Here is a 15,531-nt window from a genome sequence, read left to right as displayed (position 1 = left end):
CTTCAATAGTAGTCTCCACAATCCTTCCATTCGCGTTAGGGGAGTAGTAGTAGTAGAGGGGTGTTTCCGAGTCACTTAATAGGATATGTGTCTCAATCCATCATGCAAACCTATAGTTGGGGACCACTAGCTCTCGCTAGGGCTTTACAAAATGTAATTGCATGCTATATATATATATATATATATATATATATATATATGCTAGCTCTTCATGCTTTGTGAAAGAGTCAATAATGATTTTACCTGTGTTGTACGTGTATGCAATAAGAAAAAGGTCATCTCCTCTTAACTTTCTTGTATTGTGTATGCCTCCTTAACAATGTTAGCTTTGCCTCGGTATATACACAAGTAGATTTGGAAATTTTCTCATGTAAATTTTCTTCAGTGTTTTTTCATACACTACATAACTTCATGAGCTTCTGCTCGAGAGGGACTACATACCTAGCTAGGTATGATTGGGGGCAGGGGACCGCCGACCCGGTGGTGCATACCTAGCTAGGTACGATTGGGGGCGGGGACCGTCGGCCCCCAACGGGCAGGCGGTGATCCCCTTCCCCCAATCGTACCTAGCTAGGTATGCAGTGCCTCCCTCACAGAAGCTCACGAGGTTGAGGTAGGTTAGAATGTGGGAATTATTCAAGAATTTGTCCAAAACTTCTCGTGGTATTTGTCAGGTTACTTACTGAAGGGAAAAAAAACAAACTAAAGCTGAGCTGGTTACACATTGTTTTGAAGTCAAAAAAATAGGCCTCGACTAACAAGCTCACAATTATTTCTACGACTAAAGAACAGATTCTCTACGTCTAGTATATTTACTAAAATAGTAAGCTATTGTTGGCAGGTGATCAAACGTCAAGGAATCCATGCCAGCTAATTAGTCGGCTCTTCAGGAACTATCCATGTTAGAGCATTTTGCTAATATATGAAGGGGTGAGGATGGCCACGTTCTAAGCAAGGAAGGGGAGTGAGATACTAAGGAGGGCCTAGTTGGGGGAGATTATAAGCTGCAAAATTTGATGAGGATGAGCACTCTAGTAGTGGGGGTTGGGTGCCTCTTGCTACTTATTATTGCTGCATGCCACCAATTGTGGGTGTTCCTGCACGTCCACTGGTCGAGGCCTTGGAAGATCAGGTGCTGGATGCGCAGGCAAGGAATCAGTGGACCATCGCCCACCAGCTTCTTTGGCGGAAACCTTCAAGAGCGCAACAATCTTCGTAAGGAGGCCATGCTCCATGACATGCAAAGTCTTTCCCACGACATTGTACCTCGTCTCATGCCTGATTATGTGCAGTGGTCCCAAACCTATGGTACACTCTTTGTTTTGTATTTATAGCTAATAACTTTATTGAGAGTTCTCTCTCTCTCTCTCTCTCTCTCAAGTACTTAAAAGTTCTTTGTCTTTAGGCTACCATGTTCTCATTTTTTTCATTATTAGCAAACAATCTTCTCTCTCTCTCTCTCTCTCTCTCTCTCTCTCTCTCTCTCTCTCTCTCTCATATAGACTCTTATATATTCTAACTGACCTGTGTATTGTAACAAGGTAAGAGCTTTGTGTTCTGGTGGGGCATTGAGCCTCGGCTAGCTATATACGACTTGGAACATATCAAGGAGCTACTATCTAGCAAACACATGTACTCACTGGGGCGGTCTCGGCTACAACAAGAAGGGGTGATGCACTTCATTGGGAAGGGACTGTTGATGGCAAACGGTGACGCGTGGACTCATCAACGACGAGTTGTGGCACCGGCATTCCATGTGGAGAAGCTCAAGGTACTACTAAACATTTCTTTTAGCTGCATAATACCTGGTAGCACTACTAGTTCTTGATCTACAAGTCTCTCTCTCTCTCTCTCTCTCTCTCTCTCTCTCATACGTGTATGTCGCATATAAGCTCCCTCATCACGATCCACTGAGTTTCTTCACACGTACCGTGAGGTCCCTCCATATCGTGCTCTTGCGAGTGCTATGTATTACTACTATATCTCAGTACCTAATATCTCTACATTGCAATAAATACTTCAAGTTCTTCAAAGATTCTCCAGGGCTCATGGTTTGAAGACCATAACTAAGGCTCATGGTTCGAAGGTCATTACTTTGCAAAGATTCTTCAAAGATTCTCTAGGCTCATGGTTCGAAGACCATAACTAGGACTCATGGTTTGAAGGTCATGACTTTGCATAGGGATTTCAATTACGTCTTCACGTGTGAAGTGTGAAGTGGTAATAACTCATTGCATTAACATCCCATAGGAGTGTAAATAACACCAAACTCACATTGACCTGTTGAAACTAAGAGTTCCTGTTTGCCTGACGGGATATTTGATTTGCCCAGCGGGACCCCTTCGCAGCCCAGTGGACTCAAAATTTCCTCCAAATTTTTAGAGAGCGCGCCGCCAAGTTTGAAGGGGCCTATATAAACAATGGCCCATCCTCTCAAACACCCCTTTTGGCGCACTCTCTAGAGTCCTCACTAAAGCTAAAACTTGAGGTTTATGCTTGAGCTTTATCATGTAAACCTTTTGCACCTTTTTTCCCTATAAAAATGCCCACTTATAATTGTTAGGAAATAAGACGTAGCTAAATAGATTTTTGAGTAGATTACTTAATGGAGAGAGATAGATTTCACACACAAGAGATTATAGAGTAGAGAGAGAGAGAGAGTACACACGATATACGTGGTTCACCCAATGTGGGCTACGTCCACGGGAAAGCAGCCACTCAATGGCTTTAGCACTTCAAAAGAAGAAGTAGTTTACAAAGGGATTAAACCCTTGATAGAGCTCCCGCCTTGCTTCACTCTCACCACCTCACATTCACCTTGTTGCATCAACTTCACACTATGAAATGTGTGTAAAAATGGCCTCCTTTTATAGGCCAAAAGGGCTGCCCTCTCTTATGAGAGACAGCCATGTGTAGCCGCTCTTGTGCGAATAAGTCCAAATCGGACCTTCCAATCCACCCATGTGTGGCCGCCCTTGAGAAGACAAGTCCGCTTTTGAATTCGGCCACTGGTCGTTGAATCCGGCCACCGGCCACCGGCCATTGACTTCCGACCACTTTCCGGCTGCCGTCCGGCCATAATATTCTGGCGAAAAAAAAAGTCTCGGGGGCCTCCGCCCCTGAGGCCTCTAAAGTTGCCCCTGATTCTTGTCCGTGAAAATTTTGGTTTCCGGTGAGTGATTTTCCTTCACGCACGATGGATTCTCCTCATAATGGGGGCTTTACACATGTGCGCTTTTACCACATAAAATTACAAGGGTAAATCAAGCTCCATACTTAACAATAGTTACCTTCCTTGGTTGTCTATCCACTTGGAAGCCAGTTTGGGTAGGAAGTATTCTCGTGGAGAGTTTACGCGGTGTGAGTGCATGGGGCTCATTTTTATTGTTGAAATGGTGCGCTCCTCATCACTACACCAGCGTAGTTGTATTTTATGACTAGTTACCTCCCTTGGGTGTCTATTCACTTGGAAACTGGTTTGGGTAGGAAGCATCCTCGTGGATGGTTTATGTGGTGTAAGTTCTTGGGACTCATTTTTATTGTTGGAAGGGAGCAGTCCTCATCATTACAACAATTTAATGCTATTTTGTTTTGGCCTACATATCACTTTTGTCGGGGTATTAATGTTGCCCAAAGGGACCTTGATGCTTCTCGAAGGGCAACTCATGTTGCTCCGGAGGGCCTCAAAGGGCTAGGCTGTTGCCCACTGGGCAAAAATGAGCCGACCATCTAGTAGCCTTCAAGTCACATGGACATTTTCTGTGTATGTGAAGAGTTGTGAATTGAGAATTTTGTTAAGTAACATTGTGATCATATTAAAAAACATGTGATTACGTGAATTTGAATCCCTACTCTGCACCACCACTAGCAACAACATCATAAAGCATGCGGTCTACAATGGAGCTCAATTAGAGATGTTCATGAGGCAGTGGTGAGGAGGGCAGAAGAAGAGGCCTTCTTTCTCATGGTGCTTAATGTCTTGAAGCTTCACTTAATGAAGATGTGTGACAAGGAGCACATGTAAGTGGTAATTCTATGGGGAATAGACCCTGGGGTCAAGAAATTGATCTTAGTACGTCAAAAACTCGAGGCTATATCTTTGTCACTCAAGATAGCAAAGATCTATCCAACAAACTTTAAAAAGATCCTTCCCTAAACCCTTCCTTAAGGCCATAATTTAATTCATTTTTTATTTAAAATGAATTGGGGGGCCCTACTATTTATTGTAGATTCCTTTGCCTAGTAAATTATGGCCTTCTATATGTTTCTACATTGATTTAGTTGAAAATTCCTATAACTAACATATGAGTGATGCAATAAGAGCAAGGAACTTTAATGTATAGAGTTGGCCATGATATTCTACATCTTCTCTTTTGCTGGATGCTCCAATGAACTGTGGTAGGCCTTATGCATGTATTGTTCATTTGTCCTTATATACATCTATTCAAATTTTTAGGACTTTGGTGGTGGATGTCAAACTTATGTCAAATAGAAATTCTGCAACAATAAGGCCCAAACATAATGATGAATTATGTTCTCAACAACAATTCTATCTATGATATATGGATCAAATTCTTGATAGTCTTGAATGTAATTGATTGAAATGCATCAAGTTCAATGCAAAGCTCATTTGCATTCATTGCAAGGACATGACTAAGTCTAGATAAATCCTTACGTTTGACTGTGCCATTTGAGAAGACCTAACCAACCTCATAAGGTGCTGACCAAGTTATTTTTAGATTAGGTTTCATAGGTCCTAAATTGGAGTGATATATTAAAATCAAATCTCCTTTGTGAAACTCCTGCATCTTCAACTTATTGTCATGCCAATGTTTCTTTCTTTGTTGGACCACTTCTTCTGCCAACATTGCCCTCTGTCTGATTCATCTAGCTTGAGTATCTCATCAGTCTCTTTTCTAGAGTAGTATTATAATCTATATCTCTCATGTTTTATAGTTAATATGAGATACGGAACACCAAATTCCATTGGTACAATGGCTTCTATACCATACATCATTTTGGAATGTGACATTATAGTTGTAATCTTATGCACTATTCTACATGCCCAAAGTGATGTTTGAAGTTTCTCATCCCAATTGTGAAGTTACTTCTACATAATTTTAGTAAAAATAGTCTTGATGGTCTTGTTGCTACTCTCATCTTATCCTTTGTATTTGGGATAATAAGGTGCAGACTTTCGATGCTTGATGGAAAATATTTTAGTCAGGACCTGAATTGTGTCATTTAAAAATGAGTCTCTTGATCTGCATCTATCTCCCCTAGGAAGCCATGATAGTCTTGATGGTCTTGTTGATACTCTCAGCCTATCCTTTACATTTGGGATAATAAGGTGTGGACTTTTGATGCTTGATGGAAAATATTTTAGTCATGATGTGAATTGTGTCATTCATGAAATGAGTCCCTTCATCTGCAGCTATCTCCACTGGGCAACGATGACATGCTCATACAAGAACCTGATTGTAGACTTAGCTATGTTGTTAGGAAGTGCCTTAGCCTCCATCCATTTACTCACACAGCATGTAGCTATGACTATATGCTTATTCTTTTTTGGGTGTGACTTTCTTGAAAGGTCCCATGAAATCCAAACCCCACTCAATGAATATTCCCAAGGGCTGAATTGTGGTTAAAAATGTCAAATTTGATGCATTAGGTGTATCCATTTTTCAAAAATCTCTAACATTTGATATCATACTCAACCACTGTAATTGATTTTTTTCCTATAGTAATGTCAGTAGAAAAGTGTCCTCTAGATCTTCCAATGTGTGCCTTAACGACTACTTGCACACTTGTTGACATAGGTATATACTCCATCTTACATAGGTAGACACTCCATCCTTGCTTACATAGGTATACATTTTCTCAATACTCCTTCAATGTCCTATCTATATCAGGATCCAACTATGACTGTAAAGACTTCTGATAATGAGAGCCTTCTTATTAGAGTGCGATCAAACTTTTGGTATTCCACCATATTGCAAAAATCATACATGTCTTTCCATTCTCGATTTACTTCTTTAGTTATCATTGTCTAAAATAAAATAACATCTATTGGGTTACCTCTCAAGGATGCATATGTCAATTGAAAATGAGATACCTTCTGTACTTCTAAATAGGAAATCTGCACGACATTGAGTTTTGATAGGTTTATGAAAGATCTTGAAATCAAATTTGAGAAAAACCATTATCCATCTAATCAATTTTCCTTGGATGGCAACCTTGTTAGTCAGATAAATTAAACTCGAATGATCAACATAGAAATGAAATAGCTTGCTCAACAAATAACGTTTGAACTTTGGGGCATTGGATACCATTCCCAATGATTCTCTTTCTGTTGTTTAATACCCCTACTTTGTCTTATTGTACCTGTGATCGGTAAAGTATATAGAATAATTAGTTTTTTCATCGAGTTGAGTCAAAATCACTAAACTCGATTATCAGTTCTCCATCGGGTTGAGCTAGAATAGCTCCAATTGCCATGCTAGAACCATCTACATGAACATGAAAAATGATATCCCATTTTGGTTGGCAAAGAATCACTTTCATATTTATGGATTTCTTTAAAGACTGTAAATTGGCTTCACATTCAAGAGTCATGATAAACTTAACTCCTTTCTAGGTAAGTTCATATAATGAAACGGCCTTCGTTGCAAACATACGCTTGCATAATTTGGAAGTCATACATACTGGTCGTGCATTTGATTTCAGTGGTATCCCCAATACTAGCATACTTCTAGGTCAGCACCCTTCAGATCCGTATGTTCCCAAGCAGACATCCATATATTTTGAAAATAACTGCTTGTCCTTTTCTTTGATCTCCGGTCTTAGATACTTATTCATCTTTATTAGCTTAGGATCTGATTTTGAACCCAAATTCCATTCTTCTATTTCTTGATCATCTAGTAATAACGAGTATGGTATTTTCGTCTCTATTCATCTAGCTAGTGATTCAACTTCTTTTCCTATACATATGTCAACTGCATACTCATTGTAAGGGTTATATGTACTAGCTAGATCCTCACCTCTACCAACCAATACCCTATTGCTTTCTGGTGCGTGAGCATTCTGTTGCCTATTTTTTGTGTCCACCTCATCTAGTCTAGCTTTCCCAGTTGTCTGGCTTTCTTCCTCTCATGAAGGACTTTTTTCAAATTAAGTGGTCTTTTCCCCTTGACTCAATAACATTATCCAAGTACTAGTGTCGTTGTTCTTCTACTCTGTTCTAATCTAGAACCGCATTAAGGTCTATTTCAGCTATGGAAAAGAGATTTATTGATGTTAACATCCGTTCTATCTGTGTTATTGGTTTTAATTTGGATTCTTTTATTGGGCCTTGTATGATTAATCTTTGGCATGCATAATCATGTATGGCTCCCACACTTCTTAGCATGGCCTTACTAAGAGCATACTATACGCACCTTGTACATCCAAAACCAAAAAACTAGTTTTAAACATTTTGATCGAGAAGTTCTTAATTAGACCACTACCTTGGACAATACTTTGGTCTACCATTCTAATTTTTAAAGGATCATGCTTCATCTCCTGAATTCCTAGTTTCTACCTGAGGTGCTCCTGTAGAATATTCACTCTAGCACCACCATCCAAAATGACACCTATTAGTGGTTCCCACTGCTTTTTGACCTTGCAGTCAATTTGAATGAATGGTATTTTATTATCCTTAATTTTAGATAGATCAATCACCAATGCATCTGGCTCTATCTTCCTCTATCTTTTGTTGAATTGGCAAATTCAGGTAATATAATTCTCATATCATGAATTCATTAGTCAACTTCTGGATTCTTTCACATACTTTAATATATATCTCATCTTGTTTGTTTCCAAAACTACTATATGAATTGGACGACCTTCCCTTTGTAAAACTACCTTCACAATGCCATGCCTCTGCTGATAAATTCTTTTTAGGAGATTCAGATTTTTGCTGCTAAACATTTTTTGTCTCTTAGTTGATGGATCCTTTTGTGGACATTCCGATTGTTGATGCTGAATATTTTCTATCTCCAAAATTTTTAATCATCTTTTGTACTGAAAATGCATTATTATTTCTTTATTGCAAGTTGACAAGTGAAAAAAGAATAAGTGAGATATGAAATATGCAAAAGTATAGCATAATTATGCACATTTTATTATTAAAGTGCTCTTTATGAGTTGTGTTCATCGGTGGTTAGTGACCATAGCTTATAAAGAGAAATTTAATAATAAAATGTTTATAAATATGCTATCTTTTTGCATAGTCCATAGATCACTTATGTTTTTGCCACCTGTTAGCTGCAATAAAGATATATCACTCTTGCATGTACTTATTTATAGATTTCTTGAATGCTCAAAATGATTGCAGACCTTCTGTCCGGATGTATAATGACCATAGCTCATAAAGAGAACTTTTACCATATGATGCTTATAAGTGTCCTATTCTTTCACATAGTCTATAGCTCACTTATGCTTTTTCTATCGTAAAATGCAATAAATAAATAATTATCCATTTTCATTACGTCTTTTTGGTCAATTCCACCTTGACTTTTAAAATCTCTTCCTCAGGATGCTCCTAGTTGCTAGCACCCTTTGTACCAGATTCAAAAGCTAAGGTTCCCGCACTTCCTAAGATTTTGAAGCTTTTGGCAAAAGCCTTTACATGGTTTTGGCTACTCTAGCTTCCTTTGCTCCAGATCCTGAGTGATCTGAGTTGCCAACTCTACTCCTGTCACTCATCCACTTCTTTGGACTTTCCCTTAGCCTTCTAGATGACTCTCTGTTTCCCTCATGTTTGAGCCTCTTCTCTTTGCTTCATTTGGCTAGATGGCTCATCTGGTAATTTCTCATATTTTTCATAAGTGTAGCAGCTCAAATTATGTATGGTAAAGTTAGCTCTATTGCTACCAAAAAAATTTGATAGCATCCTGTTCTAGCCATATTATTGGTATTATCTCCATTGTCTATGTTCTCATATAGCCTCTCTTACTTGACTAGTTCCAAGGTTGTGGAGTCATCATAAGTTCATTGGTAACATTCATCAGACTAATGTTCTTTTGATTTACATTTCATACAATTGGTCTCTACTTTCTCTAGTGAAGCTATGTTCTTAGAGATCTCAAAGATATGCTTGGGCAATTCTTCAATCTTCTTAGTCTAGGCTCCCTTCTTTCTATGCTTGGATGTGTCTTTTAAATCACTATATGAAGAGCTGAATTTGGTTTACAATCTTTCAATAGATGACTCACTGGAAGTGGAACTCTCTTTTTCTTTTTTGCCCTTGTTCTTTTAGATTGTTGCTCTAGTTTTAGAGCTCTTTGCACTGGATCATTAAAATTTTGGGATGGTGTTGATACCTCTTATTCTCTTAATTTCTTATATTTGAACCTCAATCAAAAAACATGCGTGCATGCGTTTTTTTAATGGTGCCTCATTCAGCTGCCTGGCTAGTTTCTTGATTTTGTCGACATAACTTCTAAACCCTGCCTTGTTTGATTTTGTCCAATTCATAGAGCATATCTCCATCTCTGTAGTTTTCACTATACCCTAGTTAGAAAGTCTTCTTCAACTTACTATAAGTTTTGAGCTTGTAAGCTAGATAACTATAGTACCATTTCCTTCCTGTATCTTCAAAATTTGTGAAAAATACTCTGGCCAATCATCTTCATTGATGTCCTTCAGATCAACATACTACTCGAAGGCTTTATATGTGGACATCTAGATTCTCTCTTTGATTGCCTTTAAAAGTGAAAAACACAATTATTAGATCATTGCACCATTCACCATGCCTGATCTATGATGGTTTGATTTCTTTTTTTGATGCTTGGATGTAAATTTGGGAAACACAATTTTCAGATCACTAGACCTGTTACTCGTGATGCTTATTTGTAGTTTGGAGGGTTTCCAAATCCATTGTTGTCTTTGCAGTTAGTTTAGCCAATTCTTGTTCTTTGAATTCCATGGCTTCTTTGTATGACTCGACACATATAATTGGCCAAGTCTAGTCTTTTCTCACAGAGTTGTAGACGTCTGTATACACTATGTAGATTTTGGTGGTGAGCATAGATTTCATCCTTCATTTTGTCTATTACATCGTGGACATACTGTGTGTATTCATCTATGTCCTCTAAATTGTCCATTGTTCTTGTGTTGCTCGCTTTTGGCTAATCCGTTTGTGTGTCTTGAGTCTCAGCCATTGGCGCATTTGGTTGGTTGGCTTGAGGAGTTGGTGTGGTTGTGGGACTGGTTGGTTTAGTCTCTTGTTCCTTGACATCTTTGTTGAGTGGTTTGGAATCATGTTTTAGATTGGTAGCAATGCGAGTGGTTTCCTCCAGTGTAGTCTCCTACTGTGGTGGTGTATTTGTAAGAGAGAAGTGTGCAACTTCTGTAGTATTAGGGTTTTCTAATTCTTTGGGTGTACCCTCCTGAGTATGTGTACTGTCTTCTTCTTGTGCCTGGGCTTGTTCTCTTTGTCGTTCCTCTTTATGGTAGAGATCTTCTAGGCCAGCCCGAGGGTCATCCTTTTTGTTGAACATTGGGTGTTTAGTTCGGATTTTGACTCTTCTTGGAGATGGTTTTCACTTTTCCTCAAAATCTCCTCTGAGCCCTCTTTCTAGCTCAGAAGCCGCCTTCTCTCTTTTGAGTCTTGCTGTCCTTTGTGCTGGTTCTTCAATAACGACTATCGGCCTATGTTTCTTGGTCTGATTTACTTCATCCACTTTAGATTTCTCTTTCTCTTTCCTTTTTCTTTCAAGAGGAGTGTCCTCCTCTTCCTGCACTTTCTCTTCTCTGTTACCTTCTTCTTTTGCTGTTGCGAATGTGAGTGCTTGAGTTGGTACACCGACTAATCGAGTGTGTAATCTTGCCACCACTGGTGGAGCCCGTATTTGCACTTTTGGCTCCTCATCGGTCTTGTTGAGCAACCATAAATTTTGCTATGGGATGCTGGTAAATGCTCTACGTCTTGGCCTATAGCGTGATAGGCAATTCTGGTGAGCACTTCTGGAGCTCTTAAAAATGTGATGTTCTCTGGATTCTTCACATGAGTGAGGGTAGTGTAGATGTATTGTGCGTGGTACACTTTTTTCATCCCCACTTTCTTTGATGCTTGAGTGAAGGTGGAAGCCACAACATGGTTGGGAACTATTTACCTTGGTGGTCTCTTGGTAGTGAAGTGAAAATGTTGGTGATAGAGCCGCAACACCTGCTCTATTTTCCTTTGCTTCAACTCCCAAAAGGAGGATGATTGACTGGTGAAACTACCATTGGTTGGTAACTGTCCGTCCCTCATTGGTTTTCCTCCTTTTTGAAGCTTGAGTGCTTCTGCCACTTGGTCCTCTGTTATGTGAACTTTGATAGGAGAGCCATTGAGATCAGTTATGGTGGCTTGTCCTTCCTCTGTGATACTCTAGAAGAGTTCATATGCTCTTTTGTAGTCGACGTCGCAAGGGTCCATTTCTATGTAGTCCTTAAGGCCAATATTTTCCCTAAGTGGTCGGACTACCTGTTCTTTGATGAGGTCTTGAGATTCCCTTGGTAGCATATGTACTTTGACCATGAGCACTCTTGAATGATCCATGGTAGATAGTGACAATGTTGGCTATCCAATTGTTCTCTTACCAACTTGGTTACATTTGCCTCTCAAAAGAAGTCTTCCTATAGCCAATATAGTGGGAGTTCAACAAATTCTCCTTCATGGTATTTTTCTTCAGAGCTCCCAAGATAGATGAGAGATAATCTGATAGTGTATGAGCACATCGAGAGATTAGACAATTCTAGCAAGTTACAACCAAGTAGCATAACTGAATATGCAAAAATGAGCCCTAAAAATTATAATTTTGGCAAAGTCTATCTTTGACGCGCCTAAGATGCAAATGGGTGTAGGTGCATGCAAAATGATGTGAAATGGATTGTATAGAATATATAAGTGCTGGTGGTGATCTGAAAGAATCTTGAGAGTTTTTGACTTTTATGATGGAAGCTATGAACAATTATATGTCCGCTGGACCGCATTCTGTACTTTTGGTGATTGACCAAGTGAGGATTTGTCAAACTTGATGGAACTTGGGCAAGTGTTTAATGTGACCACTGTGAACATATCTGTGCATCACAGATACAAGTTAGTCTCTTTCATTTCCATTTCTATCTTAGGTGCACCTAAGATAAAAAGAGGGTGATTTAGGGCCATTTCTTATTTATGGTGCTATGATGGATCTTATAGCAAATATCATTGATAATGGGTGAAGTTGGGTTGATTTGGAAAGGTAAAAGTGAGATTGGGACACAAATGGCTATGGGATGTGTCATAGTGTGTTTTATGAGTATCTTGCATGAAAAATATGTTGCAGTGTGATGTAGTACTTGTGATGGGGAAGGAAAACATGCTCGTGTAGAAGTGGTTTCCAAAAAATGGTGCCATGCTAGTGATTCATCTTCGGCGCGCCAAAGATGGAAGTTACCCTTTATTGCATTTTAGGCCTTGCTTTTGCCCTATCTAGCTTCTACTAGGTCATTGATGGTTGTTGGAACCCTTGGTTTGTTTCTTGGTAGCTGATGTATTTCCCGATGAGATTGACCGTCTTCTGTTGAGCAAGGTTTGACTTGGAGTCACTAATCACTAATTACTTGCTCCTGGAGGTTGGTGGAGGTTCGATATGGTGTAGAGAGTGTCCCCCTTGATTTTCAGGTGAGTCGGGTCAAGATTTTGATTTGTGGTGCAAAATGTCACTTTGCGGAGTGATTATGGTCTTTTTGTCCTTTACTGATGACTGAGACTCAGTTGCACCCCTAAATCTCCACAGTTCCTTAATATGATGGCCTCAAAGCATTTGTAAAATCTGGTCCCCATCTGACTCCTTTATCTTCGACATGCCGTAGATGCTAAGTCAGATTTTTTGAATCTTTTTGCACTTTGGAGCTTAGCAATGTGTTGTCCCCCTAGTGATTAGCCTTTGGTTCAGTTTTGGTGAAATTTGGGTGTCACGTGTAGCCGGTGTTACCATTTTTACCCCTAACCGCTCCCAGATTGTCATGTGTTGTTGTATTGTAGCTCCTGTGGTTGACAATGTGGTGATCAAAACACTTCTAGATGTAGTTAGGAACTTATCCCTCATGGTTGGGGTGAGTAAGAGTCAATAGACACTACGTAGGAGAGCGTAGAAGGTCACCAAAATCCACCACTCAGAGCTCCTTCTCTAAGGTCTAGAATGCAAATGAGAGAAATATTGGCCTATGGGGCTATACATACCTGGACTTTCCCGATGCCTCCTTTCAATTACCTACCCAATGAGCTCATCAGGTCTAAGTGCAGACTCTTGGATTGAATTTTTTTGAAAAGTGACATCTCTCGATCATTTTGTCGTGATTTGCCTAAATGACTAGTTGGTGAAAAAGGCCGCTGAACTTTTTGATCCGATGAGCTTTAAATTTTTTCAGACTGTGCCCTTGAACTTTGAGATTTGGCGTTTGAAGTTGAAATCCAATTTTGACATTCTTGCTTATTTATTTTGGATTTTATTAGCTTCATCAACAAAAAATTAAAGAAAAATAGCTAAATCACTCAAAAAAATTTATTTGATACTAAAAAAGCTCTAAACCACTTGCACTCTTATTATTCAATCATATTTTTATGCATTGCTCCTATTTTTCATTATTTTGATCAAATTATATGCTAACAATTAAAATTATACTATATTATAATTATTGGAAGATATGTACAATATATAGACACACCTAGGGTTATCAAATGGAAATCCCCATTCATCTCATTATTAGGGCAATCACTTAATTGGTTTTAAAAAATCCAAACATTAACAAACAATTACTTCAAATCATTGGCCTTTTTACTTTCCAGATTTATATATTTTTGTTCTTTCTCAATTGTTTCCTTGTCTCCCCCCCTCCTGGCTTCCAATCAGCTTGGGTTCTGCAGTGTAGAGGGTAGAAATTTGTGTCTAAGCATGGCCCTGATTGGCCCTATTATGCTATGGAGGTCAATGAAAATAAACACATTATGACATGCAACAAGTGGGTCTTGAGTATGGCAGTGAAGGGTTTCTAATGTCGAGGTATCCTGTTGCTTGAATATTTTGAAGAGAAAATTCACAACAATTGAGCTTGTTCTTTGATAGTGCGATATGAATTGTCCGCTGTGTGTTGCTTAGATACAATGGTCTCTGTGGGAGTGCCTTGACTTTAGGTACCCACTTATGTCTGAGTGTAGCAGGCTTGACTCACTGTGGGGTCTTCGGTACCCATTGTTGAACTTGTTCGGCATATTTTTTTGGTTTACTTGTGGATGTACTTTGCTTACTTGGCTGCCATATCCATGTCCTCTTAAGTAGCGATGACCTATATTGAGCATTTGGATGTAATATTTTTTCTTTAAAGTTGTCACTGATGTGTAGCAATATTTTTGGCACCCATACTTGTTGAGGTTGGTTCTTGAGCTGGCTCTTGGGCACCCAGATTTTCTTGACTCCTTTCATAGGTTGTCTAGAAGCAGACTTTAATGGAGTAGTGATCGTATTTATGACTGATGACTTCTTTTTCCTAAATGGGAAATTATCAAAAGATCCTTTTAATTCTTCCTTATTGTATACAAACAATATTTGTAGTTGTCCGCCTTTAAGTGTGAGGTCCAACATTCGAACATCCCAATCTTGTACTGCTTTGTAGGTTCACATCTATGGAACCCCTAGTATTAGGTCTTCATTCATGTGTTCATCCACAGTACATATGAAAGTATGCAGACAAGAAAATCCAAAAATCCATGAACCATAATATTCAAGGTAATTTTTTCTAGTGTCGGAGTGATTTGTTTGTTACAGCCTTTGACAGTGGCTCGATAGTACTCAAGTGGTTGAGTTGTTGCCTTGAGATAAGTTGAGTAGCTGACAGCATTGCCTCAAGCTCTTGTGTTTGCTAAAGCTTTCACTTCGTATCCCTCCTTTAGAATCACGTTGATCAACATATCAAGACCATCCATCCATTTGTCATCAGTCTCTACCTCATCCTCAATGATGCACTGAACTTGGAGAGTATTGAGTGGTACGGATTGTAGAACAGGCTGCCTCTTGTAGCTTTTCATTTTAGAATCCAAATGCGGGCCTCCTCTTGAGCCTCGTCTATCATCTCTTGTCGTTTAAGCTTTCTTTCCTTGGCTGCGTTCTTTGCAAAAGCTCATTACTCAAGGGAAGACTGTATTTACAAAACCGACATCCACAATCCAATTTGCCATAATTTATTTGTCTAATGTAGCTAACTTAACTGCACCGCTTGGTGAAAGATCTTCAACGACAAAAGGACCGTGTCTTTTTTTCCTGCATTTAGGTACATGTTGTTTCAACAAATATACTAGTACTAAATCCCTTGGTTTGAAACCTTTGGTCAGCAACTGTGAGTCAAAAAGCTGTTTTTCAACTTTTGTTTTTGCTTGTAGATGTGAGCAATGGATGCTAATTGTTGCCCATCTAATTGTTCCAAATCTTCAAGCCATTCAGACAATTCATGTCTCGTCCATTATAA

At 39.1% G+C, this 15,531-nt stretch overlaps 1 protein-coding gene across 1 annotated transcript in view; it reads left to right on the top strand.

Moving 5' to 3' along the window:
- Positions 1–15,531, top strand: part of LOC147464106 (cytokinin hydroxylase-like) — a 40,140-nt gene that overhangs the window by 513 nt on the left and 24,096 nt on the right. The window contains exons 2-3 of the mRNA XM_086530306.1: positions 842–1,308; positions 1,542–1,771. Of these exons, the coding sequence (XP_086386432.1) occupies positions 1,017–1,308; positions 1,542–1,771 (522 nt within the window). The 5' untranslated portion in view covers positions 842–1,016. The remainder of the gene's footprint in view (positions 1–841; positions 1,309–1,541; positions 1,772–15,531) is intronic.

This window comes from Adiantum capillus-veneris, chromosome 2 (genome assembly GCF_014529385.1).
Source record: "Adiantum capillus-veneris isolate H3 chromosome 2, ASM1452938v2, whole genome shotgun sequence".
Lineage (NCBI taxonomy): Eukaryota > Viridiplantae > Streptophyta > Polypodiopsida > Polypodiales > Pteridaceae > Adiantum > Adiantum capillus-veneris.
This window is presented reverse-complemented; position numbering and strand designations above follow the sequence as displayed.